Source organism: Taudactylus pleione, unplaced genomic scaffold (assembly GCF_031769625.1).
Source record: "Taudactylus pleione unplaced genomic scaffold, aTauple2 ptg000290l, whole genome shotgun sequence".
Classification (NCBI taxonomy): Eukaryota; Metazoa; Chordata; class Amphibia; order Anura; family Myobatrachidae; genus Taudactylus; species Taudactylus pleione.
This window is the reverse complement of record NW_028284692.1, coordinates 10488499-10510963: the sequence shown is the minus strand read 5'-3', so window position 1 is coordinate 10510963 and position 22465 is coordinate 10488499. Positions and strand designations below refer to the sequence as shown.

Genomic DNA, 22465 nt, shown 5'->3' with positions numbered 1-22465 from the left:
TAGATGACTACATGATTAGCAACATTTGAACAGATTTCAGAAATTGTTGCTGAGGTAGGTGAAATGATTGACAAAAGTAAAATTGTGAACCTGAAGGTACAGTAATGTGACAATGTTGGCATGAATATACAGGGTTTAGACATGAAACAGCAAGGTTGTGGTTGTAAAGAATCCAGGCCAAATCTTCCTTTTGGGATCAGGTTTGGAAACAGCTAGCTTGATTGCAGACACCTGTCAGCAAAGTTTAAGAAGGTGTCAGACAGAAGGATCAGTGCTCCTGATGGTGAACTAGTCTCCCAGGTAATAGGCCAGGGGGTGGTTGCTGTTAGGAACCAGACCTCAGGGTCCATTGGAGCACTTACTGTTTCTACTCAAGATAACTGTGAATTGTATACTGTGATTTGTGACCTGCCTTGTGAACTTTCACAATTACCTGTGAACTGCCGTCTGTGTGGAAAATAAACTCTGCTTGGACCTTTTATCCGGTGCATGTGATCCTTGGCACATTTGGCGCCTGAACAAGGACATATTTGCTGGACGTTACTATGCAGCAAAGAGCCCAGATTAGGTGACAGACAGCCGGCCATTAAATGGCAGGGTTTCACAACTCAACATAAGCGTTTGTTCTGTGAATGTTTTTTGTAGTGGTATAGCTACTGTAGCTGCCATATTATTTGTGGGAGAAACTGGCTGGTCAGAGAGATTTAGCTAAACCTACTAAGTTTAGCCACAAAGGGGAATTCCAGTATAAAATGGAGGCAGTATGGAAGGTGTTGGCTGATATGGCCACCACACAGCAGACCTTAATACAGGGCCAGCAAACGCCATCAGATGACATACAGTAGAAGCATTCTGTGCACCTTTCAACATACTGCCACCAGGCTAAAATGGCCAGAGGGCCAGTTTGTGGCAAGGTTATCTCCCTGTCTTACAGGGAAAGCTCAGAGGGTCAATGTTGATCTGCCTGTGTCAGAAGCCAACTTTTATTCTCACCTGAAAGAAGCTACCTTTCCCAGGGTTGGGGTAACGTGCCCCAGCAAAGCTAAAATATGTCAGGATTGGTGACTGAACCCCTCCGAGACCCTGAGGGTTAAACTGGAGGAACTAGCCACGATAAGTAGAGCTTTGTTACAGCTGGATGAAACCACCACTTAGCGTATAGTGAAAGTGGTTGCTTTAGACCATGCTATACGGGTGTTAGATTGTGCTGTGCAACAGTGGGCTCCTCTGACCCGCAAACATTTGAGGAGTTAGCAGTGGTTACTGAACGGTTTCTGACTAAAACTGAATAAACCTAAGCAAGGGTTATGACCAGTTCCTAATCCTAGGACTCAGGTTCCGCTTGTCAAAATGGATAAAATTACCCCAGACTGTGTTGATTGTGGTGAGCCCGGCCATTTACGGTGGTACTACCCCAAACGGGGTGAGCCGATGGACTGTAGCATTGGTATATCAGCTCAACCTGTTGTCAGTATGTTTGTAGGAAATACCTCCCCAGCAGAAACCATCCTGTTTCATATGATCTTACAGATTGAAGGCCATGGGGTTTGGGCTTTGATTAATACAGGTAGTGAATTATCTATTATTTCGGCTAATCTAGTTCCAAAAGGGACTGACCAAGTCTTACCCTCGGTAAAGGTGTAATATATCCATGGAGATGTGGGGTGGCCATTTGGGAGAGTAGAAAACACTCCAACAAGTCCAGTTAAGGTTCTTTTGGCCAGGTATTCATGCTGCAGTAAATAAAATATTGCCAGAAGTGCCCAGTGTGCCAAAAGACGACACCCAGGCCAGGATTTCAAGCACCCTTGGTTCCCTTACCTATCATTTCCGTTCCTTTCAAGAGGAATGGTATGGATTTGGTAGGTCCTGTAAAAAAAGTCTGCTTGTGGGCATCAATACATTTTAGTGGTGGTTGATTATGCTACCAGGTACCCAGAAGCCATACCGCTACATTAAATAAACTCTGCTTGGACCCTTTATCCAGTACATGTGATCCTTGTCACAGTAATTAAAGATAAATTATAAATTGTTAACTGTATGAACAAACAGTAACAAAGAACGACATACAGATATTTAGTTTAATGGGTGGACATGTAGGAAGGACATTGGACACCTTTAGAAAATTGGACCGCAGGTTCACAATGGTCCATAAGGGAGATCCTCCGTGGGCTCTGCTGATTAATAGCCATGCCCTCTTTCACTGGAGGGTGGGACCTAGTCCAGGCCACCGGTGGTGACGGCGCTGTTCACTATAGCAGGCTGCACAGTGCAGCTGCTTGCAGGGCAGTCATCAGAGGCTGTTGACTGACCAAGCATTGGCAGGCTGTAGACTCCGTGTGCATCAACAGAATCACTGATTGATTCCATTTTCAGGAATCAGGGCGATGTCAGTGGGAGAAGGAGCAGAGGCTGCTGCAGGCATCACCTGCACAGGCACAGAGGAGCCAGGTCTGACACTCTGAGAGCCAGTTCCTGCTTCTGGACAGGTAAGATCCAGTGGAGGTGTGAAAAAATGTTTTGAATATTATCTAGTATATTATTCAATGAGGGTCTATTTGCTTTGTTCTGGAGGTGCTGTGTTTTAATACTGTCTGTGGTGTATTAATGTGTGTGTGCGCGTGTGTGGAGTGTATTCATATTTGTGTTATACGTGTGTCACTGATGGTCTCACGTTATATAACGGTCATTGCAATGCTCTCTGTATTATATGACGGTCACTGCAATGCTTTCTGAATTATATGGTGGTCACTGATGGTCTCTATATTATATGGTGACTACTGCAATGCTCTTTGCATTCTCTTGCAGTTATTGTTATGCTCTCTGCATTATACAGCAGTCACTGCAATGTCATTTGTATTGTATGGCAGTCACTGCAATGCTCTCTTATATGGTGGTCGCTGTGATATTCTCTTCATGTACTATGGTGGTCAATGCAGAGATCTCTGCATTATATGGCAGTGACTGCACTCCCCTGTATTATATTGAGGTTATGGTTATGCTCTCTGCGTTATATGGTGGTCACTGCAATGTTCTTTGTATGATATGGCAGCAACTATGATATTCTCTGCATTATATGGCAATCAACGTAATATTCTCTGCATTATATGACAGTCACCACAATATTCTCTGCATTATATGTCGTCACTGATGCTCTATGCAGTATATGGCAATAACTGTGATGCTTTCTGTATAGAATGGCTGTCACTGCAATGCTCTGTGATGGGTAGTGTAGTACAAGCAACAATACTTAGCCACTTAGTTTTGAGACAGTTGAGTCTGCATGCTCGATTGAAAAGTGTTAAATGCTGTAGGCCCTGGCACCTTAATATAATGGGACTAAATATCAGTTCACTGTTTTTGTATCCCATGAATTGTACACTATTTATTATTATTATCATCCTTTATTTATATGGCGCCACAAAGGTTCCGCAGCGCCTTACACAGTTCATAAATGAGCACACAAGAAAAAAACAGTAATAGTAGTACAATACAATGCAAGACAAGAACATGGTTTATAAACATTGCTGCACAGCACAAGCAGCAGGGCCTCAGCAACTAGGGTGTTAGATGCCAATTGGGAAGTTAGGAGTACATGATAGTATAAGTAGGGGAGGCAAAGCACATGAGGGATAAGGGCCCTGCTCGTGAGAGCTTACTCTAAAGGGGAGGGGCAAACAGACAGGGGCGAGACAGATGGGTAGATAGTGAGGAAGGAGCATGAAGCAGTGTGTTAGGATATATGCCGTGGAATGTGTATGTTATAAGATGACCTTGTGTTCTGTCAAAATGAAGTCCTTCGTTCATCTATCTCTATGACAAAAATAGATGTTATTTATGTGTTATTTGCATGAGAGATGTACAAAATAAAGTAGTTGCCCTATAATTTTTGTCTGTTACATTTTAGCATCTGAATACATCCAGCTAAAAATGTGACTATTATGGGACTGCCCAGTCATCCTAATAGTGAGTACTATAGTCCCGGCTGCTGGATGCTATGCCATGCTCCTGGAAATGGGTGCTTCTTACATGCTAGGCCCACCCACCTAGAGCTGCAGCCATCCCCAACATGCAGTGGCCACACCCCCTCCAGGGGGGGACCCCCAGGATGTTGCTATACTCAGGTCCAGGATTTCTCATGGCAGCCCTAGAGGAGACCGGCAGAGACAGTAGGTAATAGGGTTTAGTGGTGGGGTAGCAAGTCCATGGTGGGTGGAAGGTGGTTAATAGTGGAGGAACAGGAAGGATGGTTGAGAGAGGTACAGGGTTGGAAGGGAGACTGGTGAGAGAAAAAAGGAGGAACAGCAAGTGGAGCAGACTAGAGGGGGAGGATACAGGTGGAAGAAGTTGGTAAAGCAGGGGATTAGGTAGACACTGAATAAGGGGGGAGATTGAAGTAAAGGTGTTCATGTTGTGGATGAGGTAATAAGTGAGATGAAAACTGGAGTGGAGGCTGTGTGATGTAGGGACAGTGTGGATAAATGTGGTTAGATGTTCAAAATACAGGTAAAAGAACAGTGCTCCTAATGTTTGGCTGGGGAAGCCTTGGCTGGGTGCAGCTTTTTTTCTAAGTGCAGTTTTTTAAGTGCATAACTAGCGTTAGACCTGCGTTAAACCGAGGAAAAACAGAAGGAGAAAAAAGGTCCATCACGCAACAAACCCCAACAATCTAAAGACTCAGACTACAACTGGACTCCCTGTACAATCACGGCAAGAACACTTCTAATGCTATTCATAATGCTGGCCTACTGATTCTAGCATACAATTCAATGCTTATCGTACTTTTCCCCATGTCAGTTTATATCTATCAACTTTGAAACACTGTCCTTTATCTCAGCTCTCTTGCCTAGCCTCACATCCTCTGTCTGCTTACAATCTGCGTTATTTTTCACATTCTGCACACTTTAGAACCCCACTTTTATTTCTCCCTATAACAATCTTGTTAATCTGCATACATATTGATACACTGTTCTTTGATACGTCACTGTTTTCTTACTTGCATTCCTACAAATCTCTTGCACTCATATCTCATTTAAATTTCCAAATTTCTTTCCTCTTGTTTACTTATAAACACCATGACAAGGTTTTCGTCAACTCCCTCCTTCCCTCTGTCTCTACCTAATCCTCTGTTCTGCCCCCTGCTTCCACCTTTATCCTTTCCCCCTTATCTCTTCCACCTCCTCCTCCCCTTCTCCCCCCTCCTCTGTCTGCCTACTCTTCACTCCTCACCCATTACTCCACTTTCTTCCTGTTCTACCCCCCCTCTGTCCTACTACCCCACCACCAAACCCTCCTCCTACACTCCTCTCCCTGTCACTTCACCCCACTGCCATCCACATCTCCCTCCCTGCCCACCTCCTATTGGTTCCCTTTCCAGCTCAGGTGCCCGCACCATCACTAAACTCTATTCATATCGGTCCCCCAAATTAATCTCACCTCCACGTTACAGCAACCCGGACAATCTCATTCACATCTCCCCCACAAATGCTATCTCTCTATCCTGTGCCCTCTGGAACGCCAGGTCAGTCTGTAATAAACTGGTCCCCACCCATGACCTTTTTATCTCCAACTCTCTGAATCTCCTAGCCATCACTGAAACTTGGATCTCACCCTCTGACACCACTTCTCCTGCTGCTCTATCCTCTGGGGGCTTTGCCTTCTCCCACACCCCCCGGCCTGGGGGTCGCCATGGTGGTGGAGTTGGGGTCCTTCTATCCACCAGTTACTCATACCAGCTAATACCCTCTGAACCATCCCTTACATTCCCCACATTTGAGGTTCATGCTATACGACTCTTCCAACCAGTAAACCTCAGAGTAGCTGTCATTTACCGTCCCCCTGGCTCTCCCTCCAAATTCCTTGACAACTTCGCTTCCTGGCTCCCTCACTTTCTCTCCTCAGATCTTCCCTCCATTATCCTAGGTGATTTTAATATTCCTATTGACATTCCCACAGAATCCTCTGCAGCTAAACTCCTTACCCTCACCTCTTCATTTGGTCTCGCCCAATGGACCTCCTCACCCTCCCATGTGAGTGGGCACTCACTTGACCTGGTCTTTACGCACCGTTGTGATATTTCTGATTACTCCAATTGCCCATTCCCCCTCTCTGACCATCACCTTCTCTCTTTTAACCTATCCCTCTCTCCTTGCCCTCCTCTAACTCCTAAGGCTACCATTACTAAGCGTAATATTGAGGCTATTGACACTGTTGCTTTTTCCTCCCTGCTGGACTCTCTTCTCTCCCCTATCATTTCTCTCTCCTGTCCTGAACAAGCTACTTCCCTGTACAATTCCTCCCTTGCTTCTGCTCTTGATTCTGTTGCTCCAGCAATAACCACTCACCCTCGCAGATCCACACCACAACCCTGGCATTCCAAATGCACCAGATACCTACAAAAGTGTTCAAGAATTGCGGAGCGTCAGTGGAGAAAGTCACGCTCTAAGGCTGACTTCCTCCATTTCAAATTTATTCTCTCCTCCTACAGTGCTTCCCTGTCTCTCTCCAAACAAACATATTTCAAGAACCTCATCTCCTCCCAGTCCTCAAACCCCCGGCGTCTCTTTGCCACTTTCAACTCCCTACTCTGCCCTTCCCCTCCTTGCCTTCCCTCCTCGCTCTCTGCCCTCGACTTTGCCACCTACTTTACATCTAAAATTGACTCCATACGTGAGGACATCATATCCCATCAGACCCTTAGCACTCCTCTCCCTCCTTGCCCTTACCACCCCTCCCCTTCTGTCTCACCAACTCTGACATCCTTCTCCCCTGCTTCTGGAGAGGAAGTCTTGGCCCTCATCCGGTCCTCCCCTCCTTCCACCTCCCCTCTTGACCCTATCCCTTCCCGTCTCCTCTCCCACTTGTCTCCTTCTGCCTGTTCCCATCTGGCTCACCTCCTTAATCTTTCCCTATCATCTGGCACTGTCCCTTCTGCATTCAAACATGCTCTTGTCTCCCCCATTCTTAAAAAACCTACCCTTGATCCTAACATACTTTCAAACTATCGACCCATCTCTCTTCTCCCTTTTGCTTCCAAACTCCTTGAGCGTATTGTCTACAACCGCCTTACCACCTTTCTTTCCTCCCACTCCCTCCTTGACTCATTTCAATCTGGCTTCCGATCTCTCCACTCCACGGAAACTGCCCTCACGAAAGTCAGCAACGACCTCCTTGCTGCCAAATCCAAGGGTCACTACTCTCTGCTCATTCTCCTTGACCTCTCTGCTGCATTTGACACTGTAGACCACCCTCTCCTCCTGCAAATCCTTTACTCTCTCGGTTTACGTGAAACTGCCCTCTCCTGGCTTTCCTCCTACCTCTCTGATCGTTCCTTCGCTGTGTCCTCTCATGACTCCTCTTCCCCTCCACTTCCACTAAAGGTAGGAGTTCCCCAAGGATCTGTTCTTGGACCTCTCCTTTTCTCCCTATATACATCCTCTTTAGGTGAACTCATTAACTCCTTTGACCTCCAATATCATCTCTATGCAGATGATACTCAAATTTACCTTTCCACCCCTGAGCTCACCCCTGAGCTCCTTACCCGTATCTCCAACTGTCTCTCTGCTGTCTCTTCGTGGATGTCCCAGCGCTTTCTTAAACTTAACATGTCTAAGACTGAGCTGATCATCTTCCCACCCTCTTCCACTACATCACTTTCCACAATTTCGTTATCTATTGATGGCACAACTATCTCCTCTAGCCCCAAAGTGCGCTGTCTTGGAGTTATCCTAGACTCCTCCCTCTCCTTTAAACCGCACATTCAGCACATCTCGCAGTCCTGCCGTTTTCACCTAAAAAATATCTCCAGGATTAGACCCTTCCTCACCCAGGATGCCACTAAAACCCTCATCCACTCACTGGTCATATCCAGATTGGACTACTGTAACCTTCTCCTAGCTGGCCTCCCAGTCTCTCACCTCTCTCCACTACAATCTGTTCTCAATGCTGCTGCTCGGCTCATCTTCCTCTCCAGACGTTCTATATCTGCTTCCCCTCTCCTTCAAGCCCTACACTGGCTCCCCTTCCCCTTCAGATGCCAATTCAAGGTTCTTACATTCACCTACAAAGCCCTCACCAAATCCTCTCCCGCATACATTTCTGACCTTCTCTCCCTTCACACTCCCACCCGCCCACTTCGCTCAACTAATGCATGCCGCCTCTCTTGCCAACTGATTACTTCCTCCCACTCCCGCATCCGAGATTTTGCCCGTGCTGCTCCCTACCTTTGGAATGCTCTCCCTCTCCCTATCAGACTCTCCACCTCTCTACAAATCTTCAAACGGGCTCTCAAGACCCACTACTTCATCAAGGCCTTCCAGCACTCCTCCTAACCCACCTCATGCTCTTTCCTTCCTATCTTCCCCTTCTGTGTCACGCCTGTCTGTCTGCCCCTCCCCTTAGAATGTAAGCTCTCATGAGCAGGGACCTCTTCCCTCATGTGCTTCTCTTTACATTTTCTTCTACTCTCTACTCCCCATTAGGGCACCTAACACGGGACCGCCAACTCCCGGCAGCTTATTGTGAGTGCTTTAATCACTATTTCAGCAATGTATATAAGTTGTGTCCCTGTCCTGCACTGTAATGTACTGTAAGTTACTTGTTTCTTGTTCACTTATTAGTTCTATGTACTATGTAAGGCGCTGCGGAACACTTGTGGCGCCATATAAATAAAGGATAATAATAATAATAATAATAATAATAATGTATGAGCACAGATCCAAAGGTGAAATATAAAGAGAAGTAGTTGAGTAGTGGGAGCAGGAATTAGCTACTAAAATAAAGAATGTTAAAGTAGATATATGTGAAGCAATGGAAAGAGGCAATAGAGTTGAAAACAGGATGTTCAGTAGCATGAAGGCAAAAATTATAATGTACAGAGCCGATCTAGTCAAAGGTGTTTTGAACAACAAGAGCAATCAGTAAGGGCAGCACAGAGTTTGGGAAGTACTTGCAATGTTTAAGCAGGGAGTAATGTAAAGAGTTTCCTGGATATTGTCGAAGCTGGATAATTGGCTGAGACAAGACCAGTTTAAAATTGTATCACAGCGACGCCATCTTGCGACTGGCCGCAAGACGCCATTTTAGAAAATGAGATCGCAAGACGCCATTTTGCGATTGGCCGCCTAAGCGCCATTTTAGATAAACTTACACTTTAGTACATGTGGCGATATTACTATTAGCAACATGCAATTGCATCTTTCACCATTTCTCATACACACATTAATACGCACAATTGCGCTGTTAACTAGTCGCATATTAGAGAATGCATAAGACTTTGTATGAAATCGCTGTTTTATTAGCTTTATGCGCATGCATCTGCCCCAAGTTAACTAGCGTCCTTATATCAAACCCCGCATACTCACAGATTACATATTCACACAAGGTTTAATAAGCTTTAAAGTATAAGATTTAAGTTGGTTCAGTTAGTATAAATGCTGTGAAATAAAGATAATTGATAACTAGGGTTTTATACATGCTAAGAAAGCCCTGTTTGGTTTCGTACTGATGCGTACTCTTTCAACAGAATTCCGGTACTATCGGTGTGGAGATCGCATCATGCATTCTCAACTTATGGACCGCAGAAACTTCAAGCAACAAAATGTATAACTGTTAGGATTTTGCATGGGGGCGGGAGGGCAGAGACCCCCTGTTGTTAGAGGCTGGGTGAGTCTATTTGAACCAGCCTGTTAAACTCTCTGTAACAGATGCTTCCTCCCTGGGAACCAATGACATCAGCAACAAACTTCTCTATTGTCCGGTCTATTCTGGGGGGGTATAAATATGTGTGCTCAAACACTGGGTTTTTAGTCTTCTTGCTGAATGCTGAATGACGACGGGGTTTCTTCCTGATGTCTAACATCTGGACCAGAAAGCGCTGCGTATGTATACTGTACTTGGGGTCTGTATAATTCCTTTGCATCTAATTGTGTCTGAATCAATAGCGTGTAACTGACTGTACTTTTTACTTGAATAATACTTTGTGCTTCGAAACCACACGTTCCAAGTCTGGAGTCTTTTATTTACTGTATGACTTCGTATGCAAATTAGCGTCATCCTTAGAGGTTTATAGGTAGGATTTTAGAAGGTACAGGCAGGGGTATATAAAGGTTAAATTTCAATATCGTTAATATACATACAGCAGCTGTTAGTGACGGTGAATTGGCTTATTCCCACAAGTAAGTGTGATGTCCTTCAGAAAATGTTCTGGCTTTCAGGATGTTCTCTTTCAGTTTTCCTCCTGTTTAACTCCATCTTAGTTATTAAATTGTAAGTACTATACACTTAGAATCTAACACTAACTTTAGCAGCCAAAGGCTATGCAGCCATACAGATCACTAATAAGTAAAGCTACAGTACAAACATGTGTCTGTGTGTTCACTGATTGGGAACCCTCTCCCAGTACTCAACACACACTAGACTGGGATGCAATAAAGTCTAAGATAAACAAATATTGAGATGGGAGTAGACCATCACACATTCACCAAAAAAAAAAGAAAATCCTTACCTCATTTATAGTAATGTCACCTAATAGAACAGTAGTAGCAGATTACCTAAAATAACTTGCACAATAGCAATCAAGGTAACAGCATCTGATGAGAACAGTAGTAGCAGATTACCTAAAATAAATTAAAACTGCGCAATAGCAATCAAGATAACAGCATATGAGAACAGTAATAGCAGATTACCTGCAATTCAGAAGAAAGAGAAGTCAGATCAATCTTTGCATGGTGTGCATATGGCTAATAAAATCTTCAGCGTAACTCCGTCTTAGTTATTAAATTGTAAGTACACTTATAATCTAACACTTTGAACGAACACTAACTTTAGCAGCCAAAGGCTATGCAGCCTAACAGATCACTAAACACTACTGTGGGTTCACCATTGGGGGCTGCTGTCTAGGCACCGCTCTATCTGGACTCATTAGAATTTGCCTATGAGGAGTTAAAGCTGCCTAATTAGCTGCACCTGTTGTGCAGGTATTGGACTCCTTTATCTGGGACAGTGAGTTGCTGGTCATTGATGTTTGTGCCTTTCATGTGATCTGTCTGACGTTCCGGGACCTGTTTCTGCCTGTTAAATGGATTGCTTTTGTCGCCAGCCTACCACAGACTCTGCCAGTTATATGGATTGTTTTGTCTTCTGTTACAGCCCTCTACATGGATTCTGCACTTGCCTCTGTTCTATGCCAGGAACTATGTTCATCTACTGCCTGCTTCTGACTCAAGTTTGTATTTAAGTTTTGCTTATTTTGTTTGTCTGCTATGACATGTATCCTGAGATTTGTTTTTATACTCTCCAGTCTGCAAGGGTGCCGCTTAAACCTGCATTCATGTGTGTTGGTAATAAACCTCTTATGCACCTGCTTCTTGATTCTGAATTTGGGTATTACACACACTGTGAATTTAAAACATGGGTTTTTCCCTCACCCTACATAATTCTTTATAATTTTGACAGCTGTATCCAAGCTAACCCAAGGTGACTGCTATCTACAAGGTGCAGCACCGAGCAGAGTCTTTGGCCTGGGTGACAGAAAGCTTAGTTTCACCACTGTACTCTTTTGATAAATTATCAACACCCATTGGGGTTATTAATTTTCTACTCTCTGTAGCAGTATGTTGTTTATTGAGACAGCGGTTGGACCAAGAGTCATCACATATTTAGTATGGAGCAATGGTTCTAAGAGGTAGATGTACTAAGCTTTGTAGAGAGATAAAGTACCATTACAGACTGTAATGTGACAGGAGCTGATTGGTTGGTACTTTATCTCTCAACTTTTAGGCTTAGTATATCTCCCCCTCAATCTGTCCTCAAGACTTCAAACAGGAAAATATAAACCATTAGTGGTCCTGAGAAAATCTTGTATAAACCAAAAAAGTGTTACAAGTTGTAGTCACGACTTGTGTCCTTCGAGCAGTTTACCCAGTCAGGACAGGGTCACTCCAGTTTCTCCTGTCACTAAGAGATCGGCACGCCTCAGGATGTGACGTGTTGTCCACAGTGCTGTGTGATTGGTTCTGCCTCCTATTTGTACTCATTGGACTTTTGCCGCCTCGCCGACTATAGCGTATCTGTGACTCCCATTGGCTTGGCTGTATGATCAGCGTTGCGGTCCTCCTCGTGGTACAGAATTGGAGTTTCCCAAAGTGGATTCCAGGCTACCTCTGGCTCTCCAGCTTCTTCTATGCTTCCAAGCCACAACGACACTGCCATGCTGCCATCGTCTCTCCAAGCCGCAGCACCAACTAATAACTTTTCCATCATCGGCTCTTGCCACTCGTTCGGCATATTTGCCGTACCAAGAGCTTCTGTGCGGTTACCAGCTTTCCAGCTTCCTCTATGGCTTCCAAGCTGCACCTAAACTGTTGTGCTGCCATTGGCTCTCCAAGCCGCAGTGCCAACTATTCACTCCTCCACCATCGGCTCTTGCTGCACCTTCGGCACATTTGCCGCATCAACAGCTTCCGAACTGTCACCGGCTCACCAGCTTCTTCTACGGGTCCCAAGCCATATCTATATCTCTGTGCTGACATCGGCTCTCCAAGCCGCAGCATTTACTTCAAACTACCTACCGTATCTACTAATAGCTATTGCCGCACCATCGGCACACAAGTTTCATCATTGGCACATTTGCCGCACCACTGGCTCTCAAAACCATAAACATATCATCTGACTACCTACAATCGGCTATTGCCGCACCATCGGCACGTTTGCTGCATTATGGCCATATTTGCGGCACCATCAGCTCTCAAAGCCATATCATACTACATATCTACTAATGGCTATTGCTGCACCAATGGCACACAAGTTGCACCATGGCACATTTGCCGCATTATTGGCACATTTGCTGCACCATCGGCTCTCCAAACCATAAAACATACCATTTCACTGTTTATTAACAGCTATTGCTGCACCATCGGCACCTTTGCCACTTCATCGGCACACTTGCCGCGCCATCAACTCACCACATCATCGGCTTCCAAAGCCGCATCTCTCCTACTGTATAAACTCCTTCTGCTACTACTCCGAGCAGTAAATCCAGGCAGCCGCCTAAGTACCGGTGAGTTTATTATCTCTAAGGGAACAACAGGCGTTTTTTATTGGCGGAAGACCTCGTGGCCTGAACTAGGTCACGACTTACTAGGGGTGGTCACTGGCAATCATAAAAAAGCTTCTCTGACCTGACCCCAGGTGAATCCTCATCTACTGGAAAGAAAATAGGAGCTTGATGGAGGCACCACCAAGACATAGAATCTGTCCAAGTTAGTTAATGTGACCTTATCATCTATCCATGAAGACTATTAAATATGAGCAAGTGTTCGTTGTATTTAAAGCAACAGATTGCCATAATTTGTAAATAGGATTATACACTGATCAGCCATACAATAAAATCATTGACTGTTGAAGTAAATAACATTGATTATATAATTACAATTGTACCTATAAAGGGGTGGGATACATTAGGCAGCAAGGGAACACTCCGTTCTTGAAGCTGATTTGCTGAAAGCAGGAAAAAATGGGCAAGTGTAAAAATCTGAGCGACTATGTTACACCACCAGTCAGTTCAAATCCCAGCAGAGCCAGCCCGCTGTGGAAGGAAATTCCAATTGTGCGAAAGGTAAGTATTATCTAACCCAATCTACCCCCTAACCCTACTTTAGGGTGCCTAACCCTAACCTCCCCCCGTGCCTAACCCTAATCCCCCCTCTAAGTGCCTAAACTTAACCCCCCCTTTCCCCGCCATCTAAACCTAAGTCCCCCGGGGGGTGCCTAACCCTATATTCCCCTCGGGGCTGCCTAACCCTAACCCTCCCTCCCCCTAGCCTAAACCTAACCTTCAGGGGGGTGCATAACCCTGTCCCCCCCAGAAAACACATACAGTAGGAGTGATAAGTACTTCTAAAGTGGAGCACACACAAATAATCCAGATATTCACAGTAATCTTAGTATAACCATGGCCTGGTAGCCCTGTTGGTCAAATCAAAAAGATTCTCTAAATGCTCAAGAAATCTGACAGTATGAGATATGTGAAAGACAGCCAAAATATATGTGAAGAAAATAAGAAGATAAATAAAGTCAAAGGACATTCAGATTTAAGGAAAAGACACCTACTCAAACACTGAATAATATCTATCAAATTGAGGAAATAATCTGCCTCTCAAGGACAATAATTGTGCAGCAAATTAATGAAACTAGGTATCACATGAGCACAAACAAAAATTATCTGTCAGATATCTGTCCAATCTGGCTGGTTGGAATGAAAACCTGGTAATGTATGGGAGCAAATGAAAATCGATTATATGGTTTAAAACACTGGAAAACAGACAAAAACCATCCATTGTCTCTCCAGTCAGCCCCCTTCTGTCTGTCCAGCCAGCCCCTCTCTGTCTCTCCAGCCAGTCTTGCAGTGCCTCTATAGCTCCTGCCCACACATACCTCCGGCTCGACTTACCTTCTCCCAGGTCTCCTTGGTTCTGGCTGCTCCTCTACATGCCACAGTCCTCTATTGCACTAACTGTCGGCAGTGCCTGAAAATATGCAATGCTGCAATCAGAGTTTTTGTTTACTGCAACTTGCAATAAACAAAAAAAAGACAAAACAGTGACTCCCCAGACCCCAGAAACTGTCCATCTATAACTGCCGCCTGTGCTGCTGGCAGCGGTTATAGATGGATTTATCTGTGTGCCTCCTTGACAGCTGGCGCTTGGAGGCCAAAGATTCCACTGCCTCTGCGTGTTCCACCTCTAGGTGGGGGTATTTTGAAGGGGAAACCAGACAAACATGTCATACATAGATTAATGCTTCAGGACATATTATACAGCACAAATGCTTGGAGGGAGGGGCTACTGGCAGCAGTGTCGTAGCCAGCTTTTTATAGCAGGGGGAGCAAAGATGGATAAATCTTTTATTTTTTACTCATATAATTGTCCCTTCACTTGGGCATACCAATGGAGGAGATAAAGAAGAGAAAACTACAAGTCCTGGCTATTGAAGAGAAGCTATGCAGAAGGAACTCAAAAGTGCTCACGGTGGAAGAGAAAGAACAAAGCGTGAGACACAATTCGAGTAGAGAGTCTCAAAGAGATAAGACTCCTGTGCTTGTCTCGGGCTCATCAGACGCTGTGAGTGTGACATGGGAAGAGGATGCAGTTGTTTGGAGGAGATAGTATAGTCTGAGGGGAAGTGGCAGAGAGAAAGCCCTCGAGAGCAGTGCATTCAGCTCTATCAGGGATGGGGTCAGATAGTGTGATTAGAGATGATTTGGGGTAGGAACACAGTAATATATTATTGTAGTAACCCCAAAGTACTGTAATAGATACAGCGGCCAGGTGCGTGCGTCTGCATCCGTGCGTTCCATGCTGAATCAGGCCCTGAGTCCAGCAGGAAGCAGCCTCTCTGTTCAGAAGCTGATCACTCTCATGTAGGGATGGCCATCGACGATTCATAATTGTCGATTGTTTATGGCCGATGATGAATGCTTTTATCAACGATGGAGGACAACCATATTATTTCCCTCCATTGAGTTTTTTTTTTCTTCTTTTTTACAAGGTGCTGGGAGCATATCTCCACCCCCGACACCAAGGAAGCTCTGCCCTCATGTTCTGATTGGCGAACGGCCTAGTCAATCAAAGTACAGGGATGACCATTGGTTGGTGAAATCATCAATGGTAATCCATTCCATAGTTGGTAACAATCAATGGCCACTTACTATATGGTCATCGATGGTAACCATCGATAGAAACCACACCGATGGCCATCCCTACTCCCATGAGGCTGTCGATTTCCCAGGCCAGAGAAACATGTAAATAGCTCCTCCAATCAGAACTTAGCACATGCTCCTCTGACTCCCTGTGCTGAGTCATGTAAGTAGCTGGATGGAAGACCAGTACGCATGTTAGATATACACAGACATATAACAGATTATGCTAATATGCTGCAGGACATACAATTGCAATTGTTGTGGGGGAAGGGGGGCTGTGCTGCTGCAAGTGTATTAGCCTGGGGCAGCCAGAACCCTTAATCAGGCTATGAGAGTGGACATCAAGAAGCCTCTCTTGTAAACTTCCCATCCATGCAATGAATAGTTCACGGGGAGGGCTACTGGCAATGGTTCAAGCTACCTTTAGAAAACAGGCAGAGCAGTGAGAGGACAGAGGAGTGGAGCATATGCGCCATTGGACACACAGAGGGATCTGGCTAATCGTGCATCTAAGGATATTCATGCTTTTGTTTTCTGTTAACTCAGCTACATCCAAAACAAGATGTTTACGGTTGGAGTAATTATTTGATATTTAACTATTCTTTAGTCATCAAAATAATCTATATACGCATTACACGGATTTATAGGTGTTAATTAAATTTATATATAATGAACCTTATTGATAACTGCAGTTATAACAGTTATCGTTAAGCATAAATGATTGAAGATAGAGATATTGGTGGTGATACTGGTATAAATGAGAGCAGGGTACTTTCTCTGTATTCACAAGTGAAGACACCGTTTGTCTTGCAGTATGTAAACAAGACTGCAATATGCCTGTACCCAAACATACATGCTGTAATATGTTCATACACTAGTCTAGCACAGGTACTGAACACAGTTAGCTGTTAATTACTGCTACTGCAATGAAATAGTTACATAACTATGTAATATTTCTGTTCTATCATTTTCTTTCACACAGTCACAAACTCTGATGGTGTGTGCAAATAAAGCTAGTTCCGTAGAGCCCAATCAACACAGTCCATTAATATCATTTATTTATATGGCGCCACAAGTGTTCCGCAGCGCCTTACAAAGTACATAAACAAATAGGTTGACCAGTGACTTACAGTACAATACAGGACGAGGACAAGGATAATATACATTGCTACATTAGCGACCACAACACCCAGATAAGCAACAGAGCAAAGCAACCAAGTGTTAGGTGCCCTAGTGGGGAGTAAGACGTAGATGAAAGTAATGTAAGGAGAAGCGCACGAGGGTAGAGGGCCCTGCTCATAAGAGCTTACTGTACACATTCATCGCACATCCTAGCACCTACGCATACCGATGGCCACATCTGCTCTCTCTGCATATACTGTTAGAGATGAATGTAATATCACTTGTTATTAACTCAATGTACTTTGATAATTATAGATATATATTTGCTAAGTCAAGAGTAATTTATAACTTTAAAAATGTATACACCTAACAAGTAAAGATAATGTACACTTTACCATCTACTGTACCTCCCAATTCTATTCATCCCACTCATTCATTCAGTCCAGATGTTCAATTGTAAAGAATTCAGACAATGAACTTCTTTTAAGACACAGACACTTTATCATGCAAATACACTTCTGGAATATTAGCTAATCCAGCAAATAAAGCCTGTCCTTACATAGGTCTGGATGGCACATGCTCTGCTCTGTAATTAATATCTGGGTGAGGGGCAGACCACAATGGTCTCAGCTGCAGTATTGCTCATTTACTCAAATCAGTGTATAATAAACAGAAGTGGGAATCTTATTTATCTTTTTGTACTCCATAAAATGACATCCTCATTAGTAAATAGCTGATATTATTCTTTTATGCTAGCCTTAGGGAGCATAATCTTATACTACCTTTGCTGAACAGAGGCCGAGATTGACAGCAAAGTTATTAAGAGCCCTCTCACTGTGAAGGCAGGTCTTCTCCTGACAAGTAATTATTATTCGGTAGCTGCCTCTGCTCAACAAATAAAATAACATTGCTGAAATCTCAGAGTTATAAGTGCTCTGACCCATTAAGATACTAGAGAAATCTGCAAAAGGGCACCACCACTGGGGCACCACTTCCTTCCCTATATCACAACCTCTCCTTACCTCCTCCCCAGGGGCATAGCTGGAGAGTTTCCCAATCCGGATTCCTACAATTTGTACCTGAAAAGATATGCGGCTTCATTTGTGAGTACTACTGTATGCCGCCAGGTTGCGTAGCATTTCTTGCACTACACATGGCCAGAATGTAAACGCACACAAATGTGTATATAATGCTTGTATCTAACCTTATGACCATACAGTCAGAACAGGGTCAGGAAGAAGCTCTCTCTCATAGACAAAGGTCAGTGAGAGCGTGTAAATGTAAATGATAGAGATCAGCAATTATGCTCATATGTGCCTGTTAAGAGGTGCATGGTTTTCATCTGCTATAGGGCAAGTAGATATTGATGATGATGATGATTTCCAGTAAACTGGGCACATATGCTGCTAAGGATGTGAATGCATCTTGAAATGCCCCAGTGCCCCACTGTCAATCACAAATAGCAATATTACCCCTTGTTTACATCTTTTAAACTTTCTGCATGTTAAACATACTGTTGCTGAGAACAAATTGCACACGTTTTATGCCTTCATTGCATATTCTTATTTAAAACATACCAAGCTCAAACAATAACAGTAGCTCAGTATTTTACCAAAAACACAATACTTTATTTTAAACTAAGTTTACACATACAGACTACTTGATTACATTGCTTAAATAAACCTTGCCAGCAAAACCTTACTTGTTTAATAACGTATAGTGAAGTATGTAGTGTTTTTCTAGCTTATGTATGTGTTTCAGGGATGTAGTCAGGATCCCGGCGGTGACCATCCTGACGGTCACAATACTGGCAGCAGAATCCTGTCAGTCAAAATCCAGACAATGAGTATTAGGGTTAGGCCGCCAAAGGGGAGGGGTTAGGCTGCCAAATGGGTGAGGTTAGGCTGCCAAAGGGGAGGGGTAGGGTTAGGCTGCCAAAGGGGAGGGGTTAGGCTGCCAAAGGGGAGGGGTTAGGGTTAGGCTGCCAAAGGGGAGAGGTAGGGTTAGGCTGCCAAAGGGGAGGGGTTAGGCTGCCAAAGGGGAGGGGTTAGGGTTAGGCTGCCAAAGGGGAGGGGTTAGGGTTAAGCTACCAAAGGGAACAGTTAAGCTGCCAAAGGGGACTGTTTGGGTTCGGCTGCCAAAGGGGACACATAGGGGGAGGGGCCCTAGATTGCACACCCTATGCACAATGTGAGATGCTACCTGCTGAGACTAGTAGTGCTACAAGCAGAAAGCGAAAAAATGCAATTGCACACTCTAACCATGCTAAACCTAATAATATTACTGCTATATTGCATCAAAGAGGTTCTTAGCATAATAATAGCCATAATTATGGGCCTGCCCACCGCATGCAGGTGAACCCTATCAGACAGGTCCCTAACACTCCTATGGAACAAATACAGGGCACGGGATCCCCCAGACCAACCCAGCAGAACCGCCCCACGGCATCACACTAGTGCAAGATTACAAGCGATGGTTAAAGAATTATAAAAGAAACTCCTATGTGTTAAGTCTTACATAAGTAAGTCCAATGACCTGTATTTGCTTCATTATTATGCGAAGAACCTCTTTGATGCAATATAGCAGTAATATTATTAGGTTTAGCATGGTTAGAGTGTGCACTTGCATTTTTTTTCTTTCAGAGAACTGAATCCAACATACAAAACAAGAAAATGGGTACAGTGTATATGAAATCCAGGCTGAAACAGTTCCAAACCTGGTTCTGCTCCAAGAAATAGTGAACAGTTGGCACTGTCTACAGAAGCTGCAAACAGCTATAAATGAAACCACTTCTCATATCCTACAATATTTAAAAGCAATTGCCTATTAACTGCCTGCTGTATTTGTGGGTAAAGCCTCCTATTTCATTCCTGACATTTAGCAGAACCATCCTCCCAGTTCACTGTCCATCAGCCTGTCATACACGACAGCCGGGGAGCACCTCATTGGAGCTGTGCTTGAATCAATACAGTGACTTCTCATTGGGTGCTGAGAGATGGAGGAAGATGCCAGGGGAACATAAGCAGGTGTTTCTCTCATTTCTCCCATCCTCATTCACACATTAAGGATCACAGCACTGCTGTGGGGATGGACAGACGGAGGAGAGCTACTGTAGCTCTGACACTCAATTTTCTCTCCCTCCTCTTTTCTATCACTGCTTTTAGCAGCAGCTACTGGTGTGAAGGGATCCGGAAAGTCCCCAAACCTTTCTGCACAGGGAAAGCCAGGGAGAAGCCGGCTTACTGTATTCGGTTTAACAACTCTGAAACAAACAACAGCAATGTGGTCCAGTACACTTGGGAAACTGGAGATGATAAATTTATCGAAAGAAATTTTCATGCTGGGATTTGGTATTCCTGTGAAGAGAACATTAGCGGTGATGGTAAGTGCAGAAAAAAAGCCAATAATAACTGTTTTTGCAAAGTACAGTATAGTATAGTCAGAAAAATGAAGGGCTCAAAACAGATATAAGCTGTCCAGCATTCTGCAGAAAACAGCTGTGCAGAAATCAAACAGATAGTGATAGACTTTTTTTTAGGACTTAGCTTTCAGTATTAATAGACGTGTTTCATAGCTCATAAAACTAGCAGAGACTTTAAGAGGCCTATGTATTAAGTCATTTTCTACATAAAAGTATGCAGAAACTGCAGTTTCTGCATACTTTTATGTAGAGAACCTATGTACTAATAGCACAATGCAGGAGATTTCACAGAAATCTCCGACAAAGTGCTAATTAGCGTTGCAGATCGCAGTCCCCATTATTATCAATGGGGACTGCGATCTGACCCCTATGTACTAAACTCCAAAAAGCTAAGTTTTTCAGAGTGTAGCCCCGTGAGTTTACACCATCTTCAGATGGTGTAAACTACTGTAAGCCTATGGAGGCTCCAGGGGCAGGAGAGAGTTCTTTTGATCTCTCCCCTGCAGCCCCCGGCCAATTCCGGAAGCTGGCGCTGTGTGCATGCACAGTGTCAGCTTTCTCCGAGGAAGTGTTTCACTTCTGTTAAAGACTTCTCCTAAATGCCGGGAATATAGCTCACAGGGACAGCGCTTACTGCAACAGCTGTCCCTGTGAGTTCCCGTAATAAATAGCCGGGATATTTTTAAAAAATGAAAATATTCCCAGCGAGTTAGGCACGTAGTAATTGCGTCTGGTCTGCGATTATTAGTACATAGACCTCTTAGTGACTTAGGAGTCATGCATTGTTGCTTGTTACATTGCGAAATATAAAGTTTATGCCTCAATGTTATTTATTTATTACCAGTTATTTATATAGCGCACACATATTCCGCAGCGCTTTACAGAGAATATTGGGCCATTCACATCAGTCCCTGCTTACAATCTATGTTCCCCACCACATGTGCGCACACACACATACGCACTAGGGTTAATTTTTTTTTGTTGGGAGCCAATTAACCTACCAGTATATTTTTGGAGTGTGGGAGGAAACCGGAGTACCCGGAGGAAACCCACGCAAACACAGGGAGAATATACAAACTCCACACAGTTAGGGTCATAGTGGGAATCGAACCCACGACCTCAGTGCTGTGAGGCAGTAATGATAACCATTTGACTTATGTGTTATAGTGCCAAAATATTAAGCAGCACTGAATTTTATAAATTTCTTCTCCTGTGGTGTTTAAAATCTAATTTCCCTACCACAGACACGGAAACACTCCAAGGACAGTTTAACTACAGTAACAGAACATGGGGGGGGGGGGGGGGGGGGGGGGACTGCAGCCAAAGACACTGTGCCATATCTGTTAGGCTTTTGGAAAGGAAAACTCTATGCTACATGCATTAAGAGCATCCTTAATAAGTGCATACAGCCTAAAAAAATGCAATAAGAGCCTTCATAAAATACATGCTTATATAGTTTATAATAACTAGTCTTAGCTCACAAAACCATAGAATAAGAAGCCACAAATGGTTTGCTCCTTGTGGCACAGATAATGAAATAAATAAATTTGTGATAAGATTTTAAACATGGAAAAAAAAGAAAAGAACAAAACTTGTTAAATTTTCAATTTTATTCTCTATAAATATATCTATTTATCTACTCCTGCGCTTGAACTATGTGAAGGACGCAGGGAGTATAATATTATATATATAATTTTTTTTTCTTTATTTTTTTTCCAACTGTTTAATTGTATTTGGGAAGGAAAAGAGGGCACTGGTATTTAAAGCTGGGAAAGGAATATGAAAATGGTGTCCTATGACCGAGATCCCCAATCAATAAGGAGCAGACACAATATAGGCTGTGGATGGGGTTAACAAAATCTGACACCAGTCCCTTTTTGGAAGCGATTCTGTAATACAAGGTCACTTTAGAAATGAACACAGATGAAACAGAGTTTTTAAATCTTGCTTAACTTCCCTATCAATATATTGCCAAAATAACTATTTATGAAAACTCTGTGTAAGATGTCAGTTCATCCATGTAGAATGGTATTATACTGTATAATTACTTATTTCCACAATCACAATGTGCCTTGATAGGGGGCTGACAATCTCTCTGGAAATGGGCATTATTGTGCAGTAGACAAACAGAGTTTCTATTACAAATAGTCACACAATTATTCATGGTTTCATTTTTTAACCTTTATTTTGCTGGATTCTGTTCCTGTTGGAACTTTTTAATGTAT

The 22465-nt window shown here is 43.6% G+C and overlaps 2 protein-coding genes across 3 annotated transcripts in view; one reads left to right on the top strand and one right to left on the bottom strand.

Annotated features, from left to right (window-relative positions):
* The window catches only part of GLP2R (glucagon like peptide 2 receptor), a 471983-nt gene that overhangs the window by 373992 nt on the left and 75526 nt on the right, over positions 1-22465 (bottom strand). The gene's annotated exons all lie outside the window — the stretch shown is intronic.
* Positions 19838-22465, top strand: part of GSG1L2 (GSG1 like 2) — a 132051-nt gene continuing 129423 nt past the window's right edge. Inside the window, exon 1 of the mRNA XM_088482734.1 lies at positions 19838-20201. Within this exon, the coding sequence (XP_088338860.1) occupies positions 19907-20201 (295 nt within the window). The 5' untranslated portion in view covers positions 19838-19906. The remainder of the gene's footprint in view (positions 20202-22465) is intronic.